Consider the following 13,980-nt stretch of genomic DNA (forward strand, 5'->3'; position numbering starts at 1 on the left):
CTGAAATGATAATGGATATCACACATTTTTTTTAAAAAAAAACATTTTAAAAAAACCAAGCCTACTTGTGTTTCTTTTATTTCAGCTTGTTTTGTTGAGCTTATGTTACATATGTTTTATTCATTTATGTTGTGGACTGGCAGGATATACGTATAAATAATTTAAATAGATACATATTAGTTCAAGTTATGCCCCATTAAACTGGGCAGAGGAGGGAAGACAGAAAGTACACAGGGGAGCTCAGTTATGGTATCCACAATAATAAATGTCAGCAGGCACGGACGTTGCTTTATTAATAAGCGATGTTTACAAATCGCTACCTTAAAAAAAATGTTTCGGGGGTGTCGACATGTGATGACGTCGTGAACGGTCGCCGGAAGCGGAAGTTCCCTTCCCTCCTATCTTTCTCTCTTCGGTGAGCCTCTCGAGCGAAGTATGGCCCCTAGCCGGTGTCGCCGGACAGGCTCCCACAAGACACATTCCTTGGCGCGTCAGTGGAAGACGAAGCGGCGGCGCCGGGATCTGGATCAGATCCACGAGGATATGGTGCCTGAAAAATCGGCCAAGCTGCTGCGCCAAGAGCCGGACCCTGACATGCCTGGGAGCGCCCAGCACTATTGCCTGCATTGCGCGTGCGTAAAGGGGGAAGGCGGGGCGGGAATCGGTTTGTATCTCGTACGACTTCGTTTTTGCTTACTGCGCCTGCGTAAAAAAGAAAGCTGCTTCGGGCGTGACCCTGTCTTTTTTTTAGCATAGAGATACGAAAGGCTAGAGTAACTCAATCCGTTGCAGCACTATAGAACTCCTTTTATTTAGATTTTCTTACCCCGGGATGGAAGTGAGCACTGCCTATAGAAGTAAATAATTTTAGCCTGGCTATCCATGCAGAAACCCAAGGAGGCCTATCTTTTTCCACCTCACGCCTTCCCTTCGGTTTTTAAAACGGTTCCCCACCGCAGTTTTTTAGATACTTAAGTTGTGTTTCCTGTGCCAGTATAGCCAATTATATCCATACTGGGTAGGGTTGAGGGGTCTTACTGCAGTAAGTGCACTGGAACGCAGGAAGGGCTGTGCAGACACCGTATATTTAAAGCACCCCGCCAAAGAATCATGGGAACTGTAGTTTAGCTACAATTCCCAGAACTCTTAACTCCAGTTCCCGCGATCATCTTGGGAGAAATATGCTTTAAATGTATGGTGTGTTTACAGCCTGCCTGAGCCAGATCACTGGTCCATCTAGCTCAATGTTTCCTACACTGACCGGCAGCAGCTCTCTGGGCTTTCAGGCAAGGAGTCTTTCTCAGCCCTACCTGGAGATTGCAACCTTCTGCATGCAATCTGGTGCTCTCTTGAGCTGTGGCCCTTTCCCTCTTTTAGTATTGCAGGTGAGAGGTGGAGCTGGTTTGGCTTTCCTGCCACTGCCCCCCACCCCCCAAATATTCCTTGGGTTGCAGCAAATGTTATTGTACTTGAATTCCTATCCCTGATGCAAATCTAATCTTTGGCTGTCTGAAGAAGCCTTGTGCTTACCATAGCAAGATGCAAGAGAGGACAGATCTCCTGCACCTAGAAGAGGGGATTTCAGCAGCTGTAGCCTTTCATGCTGAGTTTCCCTCTTTTAAAGTAGTACCTCCGTTTATGTAACCCTCTGGTTACGTAAACTTCGGGATGTGAAAGCAGCAAACCTGGAAGTATTTTACCGGGTTTTGCTGCGTGCGCATGTGCCGAAGCAGTCCTCTGGTTGCGAAAACCTCGGGATCCGGCCAGACCATCTGCAACCAGAGGTACCACTGTACTCTATTTGTGCTTCATTGCCTTGCACTCAGATATGTTGCACTTGTGGTTTTTCTATATATAAAAAACAACAATATTTTGCACACAGCTAGGACTGGATTTTAAAAGAACACAGAATTCCTGCTCTCTTCTCTTTATTGCTATCGTTTGTTTCAAACAATGGGATAAGCATTCATGCCTGAACTCAGGAGTAACCAGCAAGAGGCCCCCCAGATGTTGTTGAGCTCCAGCTCCCACCATCCCCATCCAGCATCCAACAGGGATGATGGGGCTGGAGTCCAACCACACCTGGAGGCCACAGGTTTCCTGCCCTTGCATTAGGACCTTAACTGATGTATCCCTTAATTGGTTAAGATGAAAAGGAAGGGCTATTTGTTCCTGGGAGGGAGCACGTGTTGCTGGATCCTGCACTCCTGACTGTAGTTAAAGAATCAGGACAGTTTCTTCTGCATTGCCAAGAAAAATGGACAAGTTTAGAGCAGTGCTAGAAACTGAAATATGAAAGCTAGGAGCTAAATAGCACTTTAAACCTGGGTTATGGGCACAACAACTGAATGTCTAGATGCGCTTTTTAATAACAAGAATACAGAGCTGAAAATGAATGAACTGCCTCTAAAATATTATGTTCATTTTTCACAAGGTCTAGTTCTTCCCCTGCTCACCCTCCTAATATTCTTAAAAGGGTCTCTTTTCCAGTCTTCAGAGTGTAGCTGGAAGTAGGGAGGCAGAAAAAGTTCCTCCTTTCCTTCCACTCTGCAGTTTCAATCTGAAATCCTAGGCGCAGTACTGTGCCCAGAGCTCGGAAACTGCTCGTACTAATGAAATTCCCTGTCGCAGAATGCGCCTAGAACAATGGGAGTTTCGAACACTGGTTTAGAGGGTTGAGGTGATGTGAAATGACATGAAAGCTCAGCCTGCAGTTCAGATTGTCATTTTCATGCATTCAGATATTTGCTTGGTGCTGTTGCAATAGGCACAGATAAATGTAGGTCAACAAAATGATTTGTAGGAATGAACTTTCTATTTTTCAATAGGCATCAACCAACTTAACTTTTTTTTCCTTTTTCTCCCCCAACAGGCGATACTTCGTTGATTTAAAAAGCATGAAGGATCACTTCAGATCTAAGGTTCACAAAAAGAGGTAATATGAATTCAGCATATTATACAGCATAGCCTTTTTCTGTAGGGAATGAACACCTGTAGACACATAGGCTTGCCTATGCACCCTGCTCTCTTAACCTTCCAATGTTTTGTAAAAGCTCTTCACTAATTTTATGTACCATATGTTGCCAGGGTGCTGTCTGGATAATATATGTTTGTTATAAAATAAGTGGAAAAGATGACCAATTGCAGTCGTTAACAGTCGTCAAAAGGTTTACCACACCTATCAGCCAATCAGCCATTCCCACCACCCTTCTGAGTAATACCCCTCCCCACTCTCTCACTATATATAAGGGTCCGGTGACTTCTGTTTCATTGTATCTGAAGAAGTGTGCATGCACACGAAAGCTCATACCAAGAACAAACTTAGTTGGTCTCTTAAGGTGCTACTGGAGAGAATTTTTTTTATTTTTTATTTTGTTTCGACTACAGCAGACGAACACAGCTACCTAAACATATTCATTATGTTGCTAATTTGTTTTATTAAACAAATGCATTTCTTGAAATGGGAAAGAATGCAGTGGAACAGTTTCCATCTTGGTGCATCAGTAGATCCTCCTTGCCTTATGGAACTGCCATCTAAATGGCTCTTAACTATGCAGTTGGTGGAATATGGGCTGTAGCCAATGCTAGTTAAAATTAATAAACGTGACTAGCTTAGGTCCATGAATTTAAATGGGTGTACTTTGAGTAGTAGGGGATACGGGTGGCGCTGTGGTCTAAACCACTGAGCCTAGGGCTTGCCGATCGGGAGGTCGGAGGTTCAAATCCCTGCGACGGGGTGAGCTCCCGTTGCTCAGTCCCTGCTCCTGCCCACCTAGCAGTTCGAAAGCACATCAAAGTGCAAGTAGATAAATAGGTACCGCTCCAGCCAGAAGGTAAACAGCGTTTCCGTGCGCTGCTCTGGTCCGCCAGAAGCGGCTTAGTCATGCTGGCCACATGACCCGGAAGCTGTCTGCGGACAAACGCTGGCTCCCTCGGCCATTAAAGCAAGATGAGCGCTGCAACCCCAGAGTCGTCCACGACTTGCCTTAACTGTCAGGCGTCCTTTACCTTTTTTTACTTTAATGCAACTGTAAGGAGAAAAGTAGTAGAAATTGGCTTTATTAACACTTAGTAAATCAGTTTAAGCAGCTTTGGGGTGGGGGGGAGGTGGAGCGCCAAAGTTCACAAGCTCATTTGATTTAAGTTGATTTTGTTTGCTTTGTAGACTGAAGCAGCTGAGTGAGGAGCCGTATACCCAGGAGGAAGCAGAGAGAGCGGCTGGGATGGGATCCTATATACCTCCTAAGAAAGTGGAAGTCCACACACAACCGTTGGAGGAGATGGAGGAATCTGGCTGAGAGAAGTGGAGCCCATCTGAAAATTCTGTAGATAACTTGAGACAGTGGGGAGGGGTGTGCGATTTGGCATAAGTGACATGGGGCTTCAACCACAACTATTTCATGGTAGTAGAACTGGGGCATAAAAATCAGGAAAATGGCTTCAGTGGACATAAGCATCACCTTTTTTGTGACGGAACAAGCACTCTTATCCTGTCCTTTCGGCAGAAGATGGAGTTCATCTGGAGGTCTGGGAGAGGATGAGCAGACCTCTCCAATGTCCTATTGACCTGCTTATGTAACTAATTGCTTCTCTTATAGCGGCTCATGTTTGTAAGCTGTGACTGTGGATTTTCAGCATTCTGCTCTGAATGTGACCTTTCTCCAGCTTCCAAATGAGTCCCTTTTAATAAATGAGCTGGCAAGCTGCTGGGCTGACCCTGGGCTGTGTGCTTCGCTTGATTTGATTGAATGCTCTAAAGTAGACTTCCAAGGGCCTGGAAGAAGAAGAAGAGCAGCAGGTGCCACACCAGAAACCATTCAGTTTGCATGACTTATTTGAGGAACAATTGCTTTGGGTTCCATGTTCAGAACAACTAACTCGGCTTAGAGCTCCCCACTTCATCCATTAAGTGCATTGGTGGGTTAAGAGAAATCTTGCCACACTTTAGCATCTCTTATTGTGAGTGCAGCCAGATAGTTAGAATGGGATGAGGTATTCTTGTGTAGGAGAACAGGTGGAAGAGAGAACAAGCCATGTTCTTGCGTGTGCCCTCCTCACCTCTTCCCTCCTCATCGCATGCCTTGTTTTGTTGCTTCTGCCCTGGGCAGATGGGGCTTGTCCACCTGGGAAGGTAGCTCATCCAGGAGAAGGAAAACTCTGATCCTAAACCTCCACTGCCTTGCGGGATATCTTCGGGAGAAGAAAAGGCTAAAGAGTCAACCCTATACAAATCTGGAGTGGAGTCCCTTAGACAGTTGGATGGCGCCTTGTACGCCTCCTTCCAGCAAGTCCTGCAGCCAAGCTGGTGCCCAAACGTATTGCTCTGCTTTCATTTGGACCACATCAGTGAGGCGGGGGTGTGTGTGTCTTGTCATCTGGGCAGCCCCAAGACCTCCATACACACAGCCCAGGCTTGCGCCCCAGGGAGGTCACTTCATTGCTGCTAATGCAGAAGCTTGACTTCACACCCGCAGGCATACTCTGTTGTCTCTCGAGACAGACAGACATGCCAACACCAACAACCTTGGCTTGTTTTGATGAAAGGGAGCAATTCACACAGCACATAGTAAAGCTTTGGACTTGCTCCCACAGGATGGTTAGTTAGTTAGTTACTTAGTTAGTTAGTTAAGAAAAAAATTATATACCACTGGATTGTAAGGGGGGGGGCCTCAAAGTTGTTTACAAAAAAATAAAATATCAATAAAAACTTTAAAAACCACAAGTGGAAACATTAAAAGCATAGTAAAAATCAGTGATAATCTAAAATCAGATTAAAACACCTGTCAGCATTCTACATGTCTGGGTAGGCTTGCCTAAACAAAAATGTTTTTAGCAGGCTCTGCAAAGAGAACAGTGAAGGCAACTGCCTGATGTCAACAGACAGAGAGTTCTGAAGTGTGGGTCCTGCATACATTTAAATAAGTAGTTGTGTAACATTATCAGTTGATAATTCTTTTCGCAACAAGGAATATTACATTGCAAGGTCTGGATGCTTTTGTGTTTTTTTAAAAAACCTCTTTCAGTATTTAGGTGGTTGAATGAGATACTGCAAATGTACATCTCATTTAGGTAAGCATGGAACTGTGTACCAGATTCAGATTTCTGGGCAGTTTGGAAGTAATTGAATCATTTTGGGTTACACTGTGCCCACTTTCTAGGCCATATGGAAATATCATTAAACTTAATACTGCTGTGATCGAGTGAGTCAGTCCCTAACATCTTGTATACGGCGTGTGTCTTGCCATGCCTGTTGAATCGAGATATTGCTAGCCCTTTTAGACCCTAGAAATCATGGAAGGGGTACCTGCAGCCCTCCAAATGTTTCTGGACTACAATTTCCATCACCCCCCAACGCTTGGCCTCACTGGCTGGGGCTGATGGGAGCTGGAGCCCAACACCTGGCGAGCCAATGGCTTCCAACCCCTATAAATGGTTGGCATCCTAGGAGCAGAAATAAATCCTTTGCTGCAGCCATCCGTGCATATTGCTGCAACGCGTTTAGCTGTTGACATCTGCTGAAACAAGCACATCATTTGCTGTGGATCAGCAGAGATTAAGCCTCTACAAAAAGGCTTTTGGAAGAAGAGGGAGGGATGCTTTTAATCGCTGCTACTGCCTCTCTATTTAGGAGGGACACAGAGTCAATAACTATTCTAGCCTTTGTTTATGGCTCTGATCATGGAATCTGTTGCAAGTCTCTAAACTGTGATAATCTGTGTTATAGATTATATAGAGCACATAGAGAGGTCTGAAGGTTCACATTTGACCCCCCGGGGTTTCCCCACCCTTGCTCTAAGGAAAGACTGGCTTTGGTCATGTAGCAAACAGCTGCTCCCAGGTTGCAAAAATGACACAGGTAACATTCTTTAAAACAGAGATTTATTGTACACAGTGCAACATGTTTATTCCTAGCATTGTTGGTACGAGACAGATGAATCTGCTAGTGTGGTGTCTGAGATCTAGCTGCCTTAGCAAGAGCCTAATCCAGAGAGGAACAAGGGCAGATTTTGGTGTTGAAGATTTAACAGGGGGCCATAGCTGAGTGGCAGAGCACCTGCTTTGTATGCAGGGTTCACGCCCTGGTATCTAGCTTAAGGAGCAGTGGATAGCAGGTGATGAGAAAGGCCTCTGTCTGAGATTCTGGAGGGCCTCTGCCTGTCAAAGTAGACAATACTGGGCAAAGTGCAAAAACCACTCTGATCTGGTAAACGGCAGCTTCCTGTGTTCTGTGGGTAAATTGGTCTGAAACTCCCTGAAGAAGGCAACAATTATCTTCCTGTAAGAGGTGAAAGATTCACCTGCCTCGCTTTTGAACCCTTTGAAACTCATCGCCAACCCCAAACCATGTGTGCATTTTTTAAAACGGAAGGCTGAGCGTCTTTAAAAATCCCTCTCTCCTTAATCGCTCATGAAAAGGCATGATATAGGTCACAGCTGTCTGGCCACATATTCCGTTATGTAACAGGCAGTCTGCAGTTCCTTTTGGTTTTCCCATGATGCACTGCTTTGGCCAAGTCAAGTGGGAGGGAGCAGACAGCGAATGCGCTCGTTCAACCGTCTGTAATACATTCACTTGCCTTTTAATGCAGTGCATTATGCTCCTCTGACTTTTTCTCCCTCCCCATCTACATACTGTGAGGGGGTGGGCCTGGCCCTCCAGGAATAAACCCCTTTCCTTTGGGAATCGTGTAACACTTCGATCTTAATCTATAAAAGCCCATCTTTAAACCTCCATCTGTAACAAAGGATCCATATTTAATTTCTTACTGTAGATCTTTCTTACTGTTGCCTTTTCCCTCTTTCCTATTCTCTCAAAACAAGTGTGGGGAATCTTTTTTGGCCCATGGGCCACATTCTCTCCTGGGCAAGCTCCCGAGGGCCACATGCTGGTGGTGGGTGGGGCTGGAGGCAGAAGTGGGCAGAGCAACAAATGCAAATTTTAACTTTTGTACAGCATCTGCACACACCCCTCTACATCTTCCATCTGGACAAGTGAGAGGCTTCATCAGATTTCTAGGACACAATCCGGGGTGTAAAACAGGGCCAGGGAGGGGTGTAGCCTGGAGAGAGTTTGGAGGGCCAGACATTTGGCCTCTGAGCTGAAAGTTCCCCATCCTTGTCTTAACCACTGTTCTAGCCCCTTTAGGTCAGGCTGGTACCCAGGTGAGGGTCCTAGCCCCGCATTGAAGATCAGTGCTGTAAGGCAGATGCAGGGAACATCTGGCCCTCCAGGTGTTGCTGAACAACAGCCATTGGCCATGCTTGCTGGGGCTGGTGGAGTTGTACTTCAGCAGCATCTAGGTCCAAAAGGTTCACCATACCTGCTTTAAGGCAGCAACTGGCAGGAGTGTGCATGTAACTCTAGCAGCTTAGGACGATGCTAAGAGCAGGACCTGCATGCTCTGCCGTGACAAAGTGGCTTCTGACTTCACAAACTGAGCAGCTGAGTTGTTGATACTCTAGAAACTGGCAATTTCCCCTTTTCTCCGTTGGGCCTCATCATGATCTTTCAGCTATATCACTTAATGTATGTCGTCTTTCAGCTGGTTCATAAAACAAGTGGGGTGGCCTTTGTGTTTAGCAGGGAGGTTCTGGGCTGCAGGATCACCCCTGCTGATGGGTAGGGCAGGTGACACCAGCTCAACTGCCACCATGTGTGGCTGTTAATCCCCTGTGAAGAAAAGACCCAACTCTCTTCCAGTGTCATAATAATAATAATATTAATAATAATAATAATAATAATAATAATAATAATAATAATTCCCTGCTGCATCCCCCGGAGGGCAATCTTAACATGCCCAGGCAGAAAGCTTCCTGTGACAAGCTAAGGCAATATTGTACCCAACCAATGAGGTCAGCTCTTCAGTTTCCTTCCTGCGTGGCCATCCTGGTTTAAATCCATTTCTGGGCTTTGAATGAGGATCAGATCAAGGGGTAAATTGGGGCAGGGGGCTGCAACATTGGTAGTGGCCCCCTGAAACTAGAATGAAGCAAGTTGGGCAATAGCTGGGTTGACCAGGAGGATCCAAGAGGAGAGAATGAAACTGGCATGGCCAGAAGGGGCACTAGGAACACACCGTCTGTGAAAGAACAAGGAAAGATGGCGCTGAGCTTTCTAATGTGAGCCACCCAGCCGGCGCATGCACAGGATACCTATAGGATGCTGCTTGTGCCGCAGAGTGCGTGCCAGGGTCTCTCTCCAACCTTGTTTCTTTTCCATGCGTTCCTGGAGTCCTCTTTGGCCCATGCAGCTGCTGCTTGGCAGCCCAAGCATCAAGGTTCCGGATTTGGTTTAGTCTCTTCACTCATTTGCCTGGCACTGTAATAGGAGAGGCTTAATCCCATAATGGCCAGCAGTAGAGCCAGGTGATTCAGCAGCCGGTCTTGAGGTTCCGACTCCAGTCCACTGGCCAGTTGCATCTGTTGGGATGGAAAAGGTTGAGGTGTAAACCTTTAGAACTGGGGTGGAGAACCTCCTTATACAGAGTCAGAGCCACTTGACCCATCCTGACTGGCAGTGGCTCTCCAGGGTTGTTGGGCATCAAAAGCGGTGCCCTCTTGTCTGCTTGCAGGCTTCCTGTTGGCATCTGGTTGGCCACCATAAGAACGAACAGGATACTGAACTAGCAGGGCTCTTCTAATGTTGCAGGACTCCCAACTTCCTTCTACATGACCAGTGATCAGGGATGATGGGAAATGTAGTCACCATTTTGAGAGCCATCGCTGCCTTCGAATGTCAAAAGCAAACCTGGCATTCGCATAGTGCAAATCGGTCAAATTCATACTACGAATTATACCCCAACACCAAAATACGATGCCGTGTTGCAAATTACACTTTTAGGCAGCGGGAGAGAGGTTTTTCAGTTGTTGTTTTTTTAACCCTCTACCTTTTTCATGATTGATAATAATTATTACTTACACCCCGCCCATCTGGCCAGGCATCCCCAGGCACTCTGGGTGGCTCCCAACAGAATATTAAAAACACGATGAAACATCAAACATTAAAAACTTCCCTAAACAGGGCTGCCTTCAGATGTTTTCTAAAAGTCAGGTACAGTAGTTGTTTATTTCCTTGACATCAAGAACGAGGGTTTCTTTGTTTACTTTTACACTGTGTTTTGGCCAACTAGACAATACCTTCTGGATTGTGCACCACCGGTTTAGACTTAAGACACACCCTCCCTCGACATCCCAGCAAACAGGGAACTTTGCTGACGAGTTTGCCTCAGGGATTGTCATCTTGGTTAGTTGTACACCATTAACTTTGAAGTAGCTGATATTACACAGGCTGCTGGAGCAATTCAGTGTTAATTAAGTGATTAGAGCTGTTTCCTTATATGGCACTCGGGGGAGAAATAGGGTTGCATGTTTAATTTTGCAATGGACCTTGCCTGCAGGTCAAGCAAATCAGCCACACTTGCCAGCCAGGTAGGTGGTGGAGGAGAGTGCACACACCTTATGAGTTCATGTGCATGCGCACTTCAGCCATGAACCAGAAATTTACAGCATGATCCTTTACAGGTCTATCCAAAGCAAGTCCCAGTGTGGCTTATTCCTAGGGGAGTGGGTACAGGATTGCAACCTTAATTTCTAGAAACCTGATGGAGGGAGGCAGAGATGAAATCTGAAAGCTGCCTGGCATGTTTGGGAGAGAGGTGGTAGTAGTGAGAGTTTTTGTGTGTGTGTTTGCACTACATAATAATGCTTTAAAAAGGTATTCTCAGCAGTTCCCCAAATGTCTCTCATGTACCAGGGACAGGTACCAAGTGTAGGATTAGCTAATGGACCTATTCCTTTTTGATGATGCTGAAAATCCCATTAGGGTACACTAGAGTATGGTTAAACTAAGTGCAGTCTCCAGCGCTGCAGGGCTTTGCATGAACCAGCCAGCATCTCCTCACGTGGCTCCACCATAACAGCACCCTCCCCTCTCCTCCCCTGCCCAGAAACACACGGCTCTGTTCGGCAGGCATTGTGATCTAAGAGATGCATGTTGCTGGCCAGCTCTTGTTCACGCAAGCTTGGAGCATTAAACTGACAACCTGGTTTGAAGGCAGGTGTGCAGGTGTTAAGTTAATATTCATATTAACTTAATAAGAGTGCAAAGTTAATATTAAGGCTTTTTTAAAAAGCTATGCAAGGTGGATGTCAGAAGATGTGCTTCCCCATTCACCCATCCCACATGCTCATGTAGGAATCCACCTTACACTGTTTCAAATCACTGGTCCATCTAGATCAGTATTGTCTACACTAACTGGCAGCATCTCTCCAGGATTTCAGACAGGGTCTTTCCCAGGCCTGCCCGGGGATCAAACCTGGGACCTTCAGTGGGCAAATCATGCACTCAACTGCTGAGCTAGTGCCCCCTCCCCTAAACAGAGTCAGACCATTGGTCTAGCTGTGCCTTGTCTATAAAAGGTAAAGGGACCCCTGACCATTAGGTCCAGTCGTGTCCGACTCTGGGGTTGCGGCGCTCATTTTGCGTTACTGGCCAAGGGAGCCGGCGTACAGCTTCCGGGTCATGTGGCCAGCATGACAAAGCCGCTTCTGGTGAACCAGAGCAGCGCACGGAAATGCCGTTTACCTTCCCGCCGGAGCGGTACCTATTTATCTACTTGCACTTTGACGTGCTTTCGAACTGCTAGGTGGGCCTTGTCTATAGTGGATTTCAAACAACAATCTTTCCCAGTCCTGCCTGGAGACACCAGGGATCAAACCTGGGACCTTCTGCTTGAAAAACAAATGTTCTGTGACTGAGCTATGGCTCTTACTCCAGCCAGATGAGCGGGGTATAAATAATAAATTGTTGTTGTTGTTGTTGTTCCCCAAGGAAAAGTGGCTGGGAGATAGCTGGTTTTGTACAATAAAACAGAACAGCCAGAGGTGATAAGGTTAAGCAAGGTGTTCCCCAGCTCAAAGTGGCAGCAGCCTATGGTCACTTTTTGTCAATTGCAAAACTAAAATGATCCTCACTGTTGTGACACAAGTTCCATTGCAATCAATGAATTTCTGGTTAAGACAGAGATAAGACCTAGCTCAGAGAGCTGCAACCCTTCTAACTGCATCTTTACGTGAAAATAAGTCCCACTGAGCCTCGGTGTTAACTGTTCCTTGGTTGCTCAGTGGATGGATCATGGCAAGTTCTCAATGAATACATCAACTGAAAAGCTCAAGGCTCTCCAAAGGTTCAGTTGCGGCACACCTTGAAATTGCTAGGAACTGGAAAGTGGTGAAACCACTTATCAACAAGAACTTGGCTTGATAGACTCTGGCACTTGGTGAAAAAATGACCCAAGAGTGCAAACAGGTGTGGGGCAGGGTTAGCATTAACTGACAAACCATGACTGCTAGCCATCTGTGCCCTCCTAAATGTTGTTGGACTCCAGATCCCATAAACTCCAACCAACATGGCCAGTGGTCAGAGATGATGGGAGCTGCAAGGCCACAGGTTCTCCACCTGAGATCTAAAGAGTTGCCCATTATTATTATTATTATTATTATTATTATTATTAGCCACCCTTCACCCTAAGGACCCAGGGAAGGTTACATCAATTTAAAACACAACATTAATAAAATAATTGAAACTTAAAATCACAAAATACAATCACAAAAATAGGGTGGGTTCTGCAAATATACATCGCAGGTGTCAAAAGGGCAGGGTAACAATACATTCAGAGTCTAAAATTACCTAACCACACTATTGAATACGCTACTTTGGAACTGATTCTGCTCAAGATCACAGACTTAAAAATATTCTAACACTCAGCAAGGTAAGAAGTATTGAGCTTACTTGTAGGAGGCGGAAGTACCCTGGGGTTAAACACTTCAGACGGAAGATCATAGCCTAGAGCAAGTGAGAGAAAGGATAGGTTGCTGTCACCTTTCCCCCCTCTGATTCCCCCCTCGTGGCTTTGTCCAGTTCTTTTAAGTTGATTCAGGCTGTGGGAGGAAGGGGAAAGAGCATGTTAGAACATGGTGACCAAGAACGGGAGGAGGAAGAAGAGGAAGAGGAGGAGGTTGCAGCAAACACTCACTGAAATTTGGCAGTGGAACTGTCTATAGATCTTGTCTACGGTAGCCCAGTTGGCAACCAATGAATTATCTTTGTGAAGTGCCCACCACTGCTAAGGGCTGTTTTATAGTTAAGTAAATACAATTCACACTTCAGCCACATCAGTTGCCTACTACAGGGCAACTCCCTGGGTCACAGCGGTGCACGGTGGAACATCGCCCTACATTCCCCCATTGCTCTAAACCATCTTCCCCATTCTTCAGCCTGCCCTGCTCTCATCCTGTTCATTTTTTACTCAGACGCAAGGGCGATATTCATAAGCATTCATCCCACCACTCACCAGCTTCTGGATCCCGTTCCTTGTGTGTCACGTTCCAGCAGTACAGTCGGGCAAGTGTGTTATGGGAGCGCTTAAATATTGTCCTCCTCCCATCGCTGCCCGATGACGATCCCTTCCGCAGCCAGCCTCAGGAGCAGCTGTCACAAGAGATCAGTGCCTGCTGCTCTGTCGACCGCACGCTATCCACGTGTGAAGAGGAGTCGGCTTTGGTTGCGGAAAGAAAACTTGTGAGGGTTTTGTGCTGCTCGCACCATCCAAGGAGAACCAAGTTCCACCCCGATGCAGCAAAAAATTCAAAGCTGGCCTTTGTGTTTTCCTTTTCTAATTTTATTATTTTCAAAATCATGTGCATATATGTCTGAGAAACAAAGATAACCCAACAAACCCAATGGAGTTTTCCCTGGAGAATCCCCTAAAGTACATTATGAAAGTCAGCGTTCCCATACATACACCAGGATTTATAACAGTATACAACTGTAAAACATGCTCTTATATGATCTACAAGTTAGTAGAAACCTTTGGAACTGGTCTTTGGTTTTCCAAATGAAAGAAAGCTCAGCCATTCTCCAGGAAAGATGTCTTTGTGCTTCGTTCCTCTTGCCAGTCTCAACTGGTGTGGCTACAATAC

General features: G+C 45.9%; 1 protein-coding gene and 1 long non-coding RNA gene across 2 annotated transcripts; one reads left to right on the forward strand and one right to left on the reverse strand.

Moving 5' to 3' along the window:
• Positions 1 to 387: 387 nt before the first annotated feature.
• On the forward strand, positions 388 to 4,721 carry ZNF593 (zinc finger protein 593). The gene is made up of 3 exons (XM_033157829.1): positions 388 to 632; positions 2,873 to 2,935; positions 4,166 to 4,721. The coding sequence occupies exons 1-3, from the start codon at positions 436 to 438 to the stop codon at positions 4,296 to 4,298; spliced, it is 393 nt and encodes a 130-aa protein (XP_033013720.1). The 5' UTR covers positions 388 to 435; the 3' UTR covers positions 4,299 to 4,721.
• A 4,026-nt stretch (positions 4,722 to 8,747) lies between these two features.
• Positions 8,748 to 13,629, reverse strand: LOC117051439. Its single transcript, XR_004427181.1, has 3 exons — positions 13,353 to 13,629; positions 12,791 to 12,939; positions 8,748 to 9,420 (listed from the first exon to the last, which is right to left on the reverse strand). It is a non-coding gene; the product is annotated as an uncharacterized LOC117051439 (long non-coding RNA).
• Between the last annotated feature and the right edge of the window lie 351 nt (positions 13,630 to 13,980).

The sequence above is a fragment of the Lacerta agilis genome, chromosome 8 (assembly GCF_009819535.1).
Source record: "Lacerta agilis isolate rLacAgi1 chromosome 8, rLacAgi1.pri, whole genome shotgun sequence".
Lineage (NCBI taxonomy): Eukaryota > Metazoa > Chordata > Lepidosauria > Squamata > Lacertidae > Lacerta > Lacerta agilis.

Coding starts and splice junctions, on each gene's coding strand:
- ZNF593 (XM_033157829.1), top strand. CDS start 436: ATGGCCCCTAGCCGGTGTCGCCGGACAGGCTCCCACAAGACACATTCC. Junction 633..2,872: donor CACTATTGCCTGCATTGCGC/GTGCGTAAAGGG, acceptor CTCCCCCAACAG/GCGATACTTCGTTGATTTAA. Junction 2,936..4,165: donor TCTAAGGTTCACAAAAAGAG/GTAATATGAATT, acceptor TTTGCTTTGTAG/ACTGAAGCAGCTGAGTGAGG.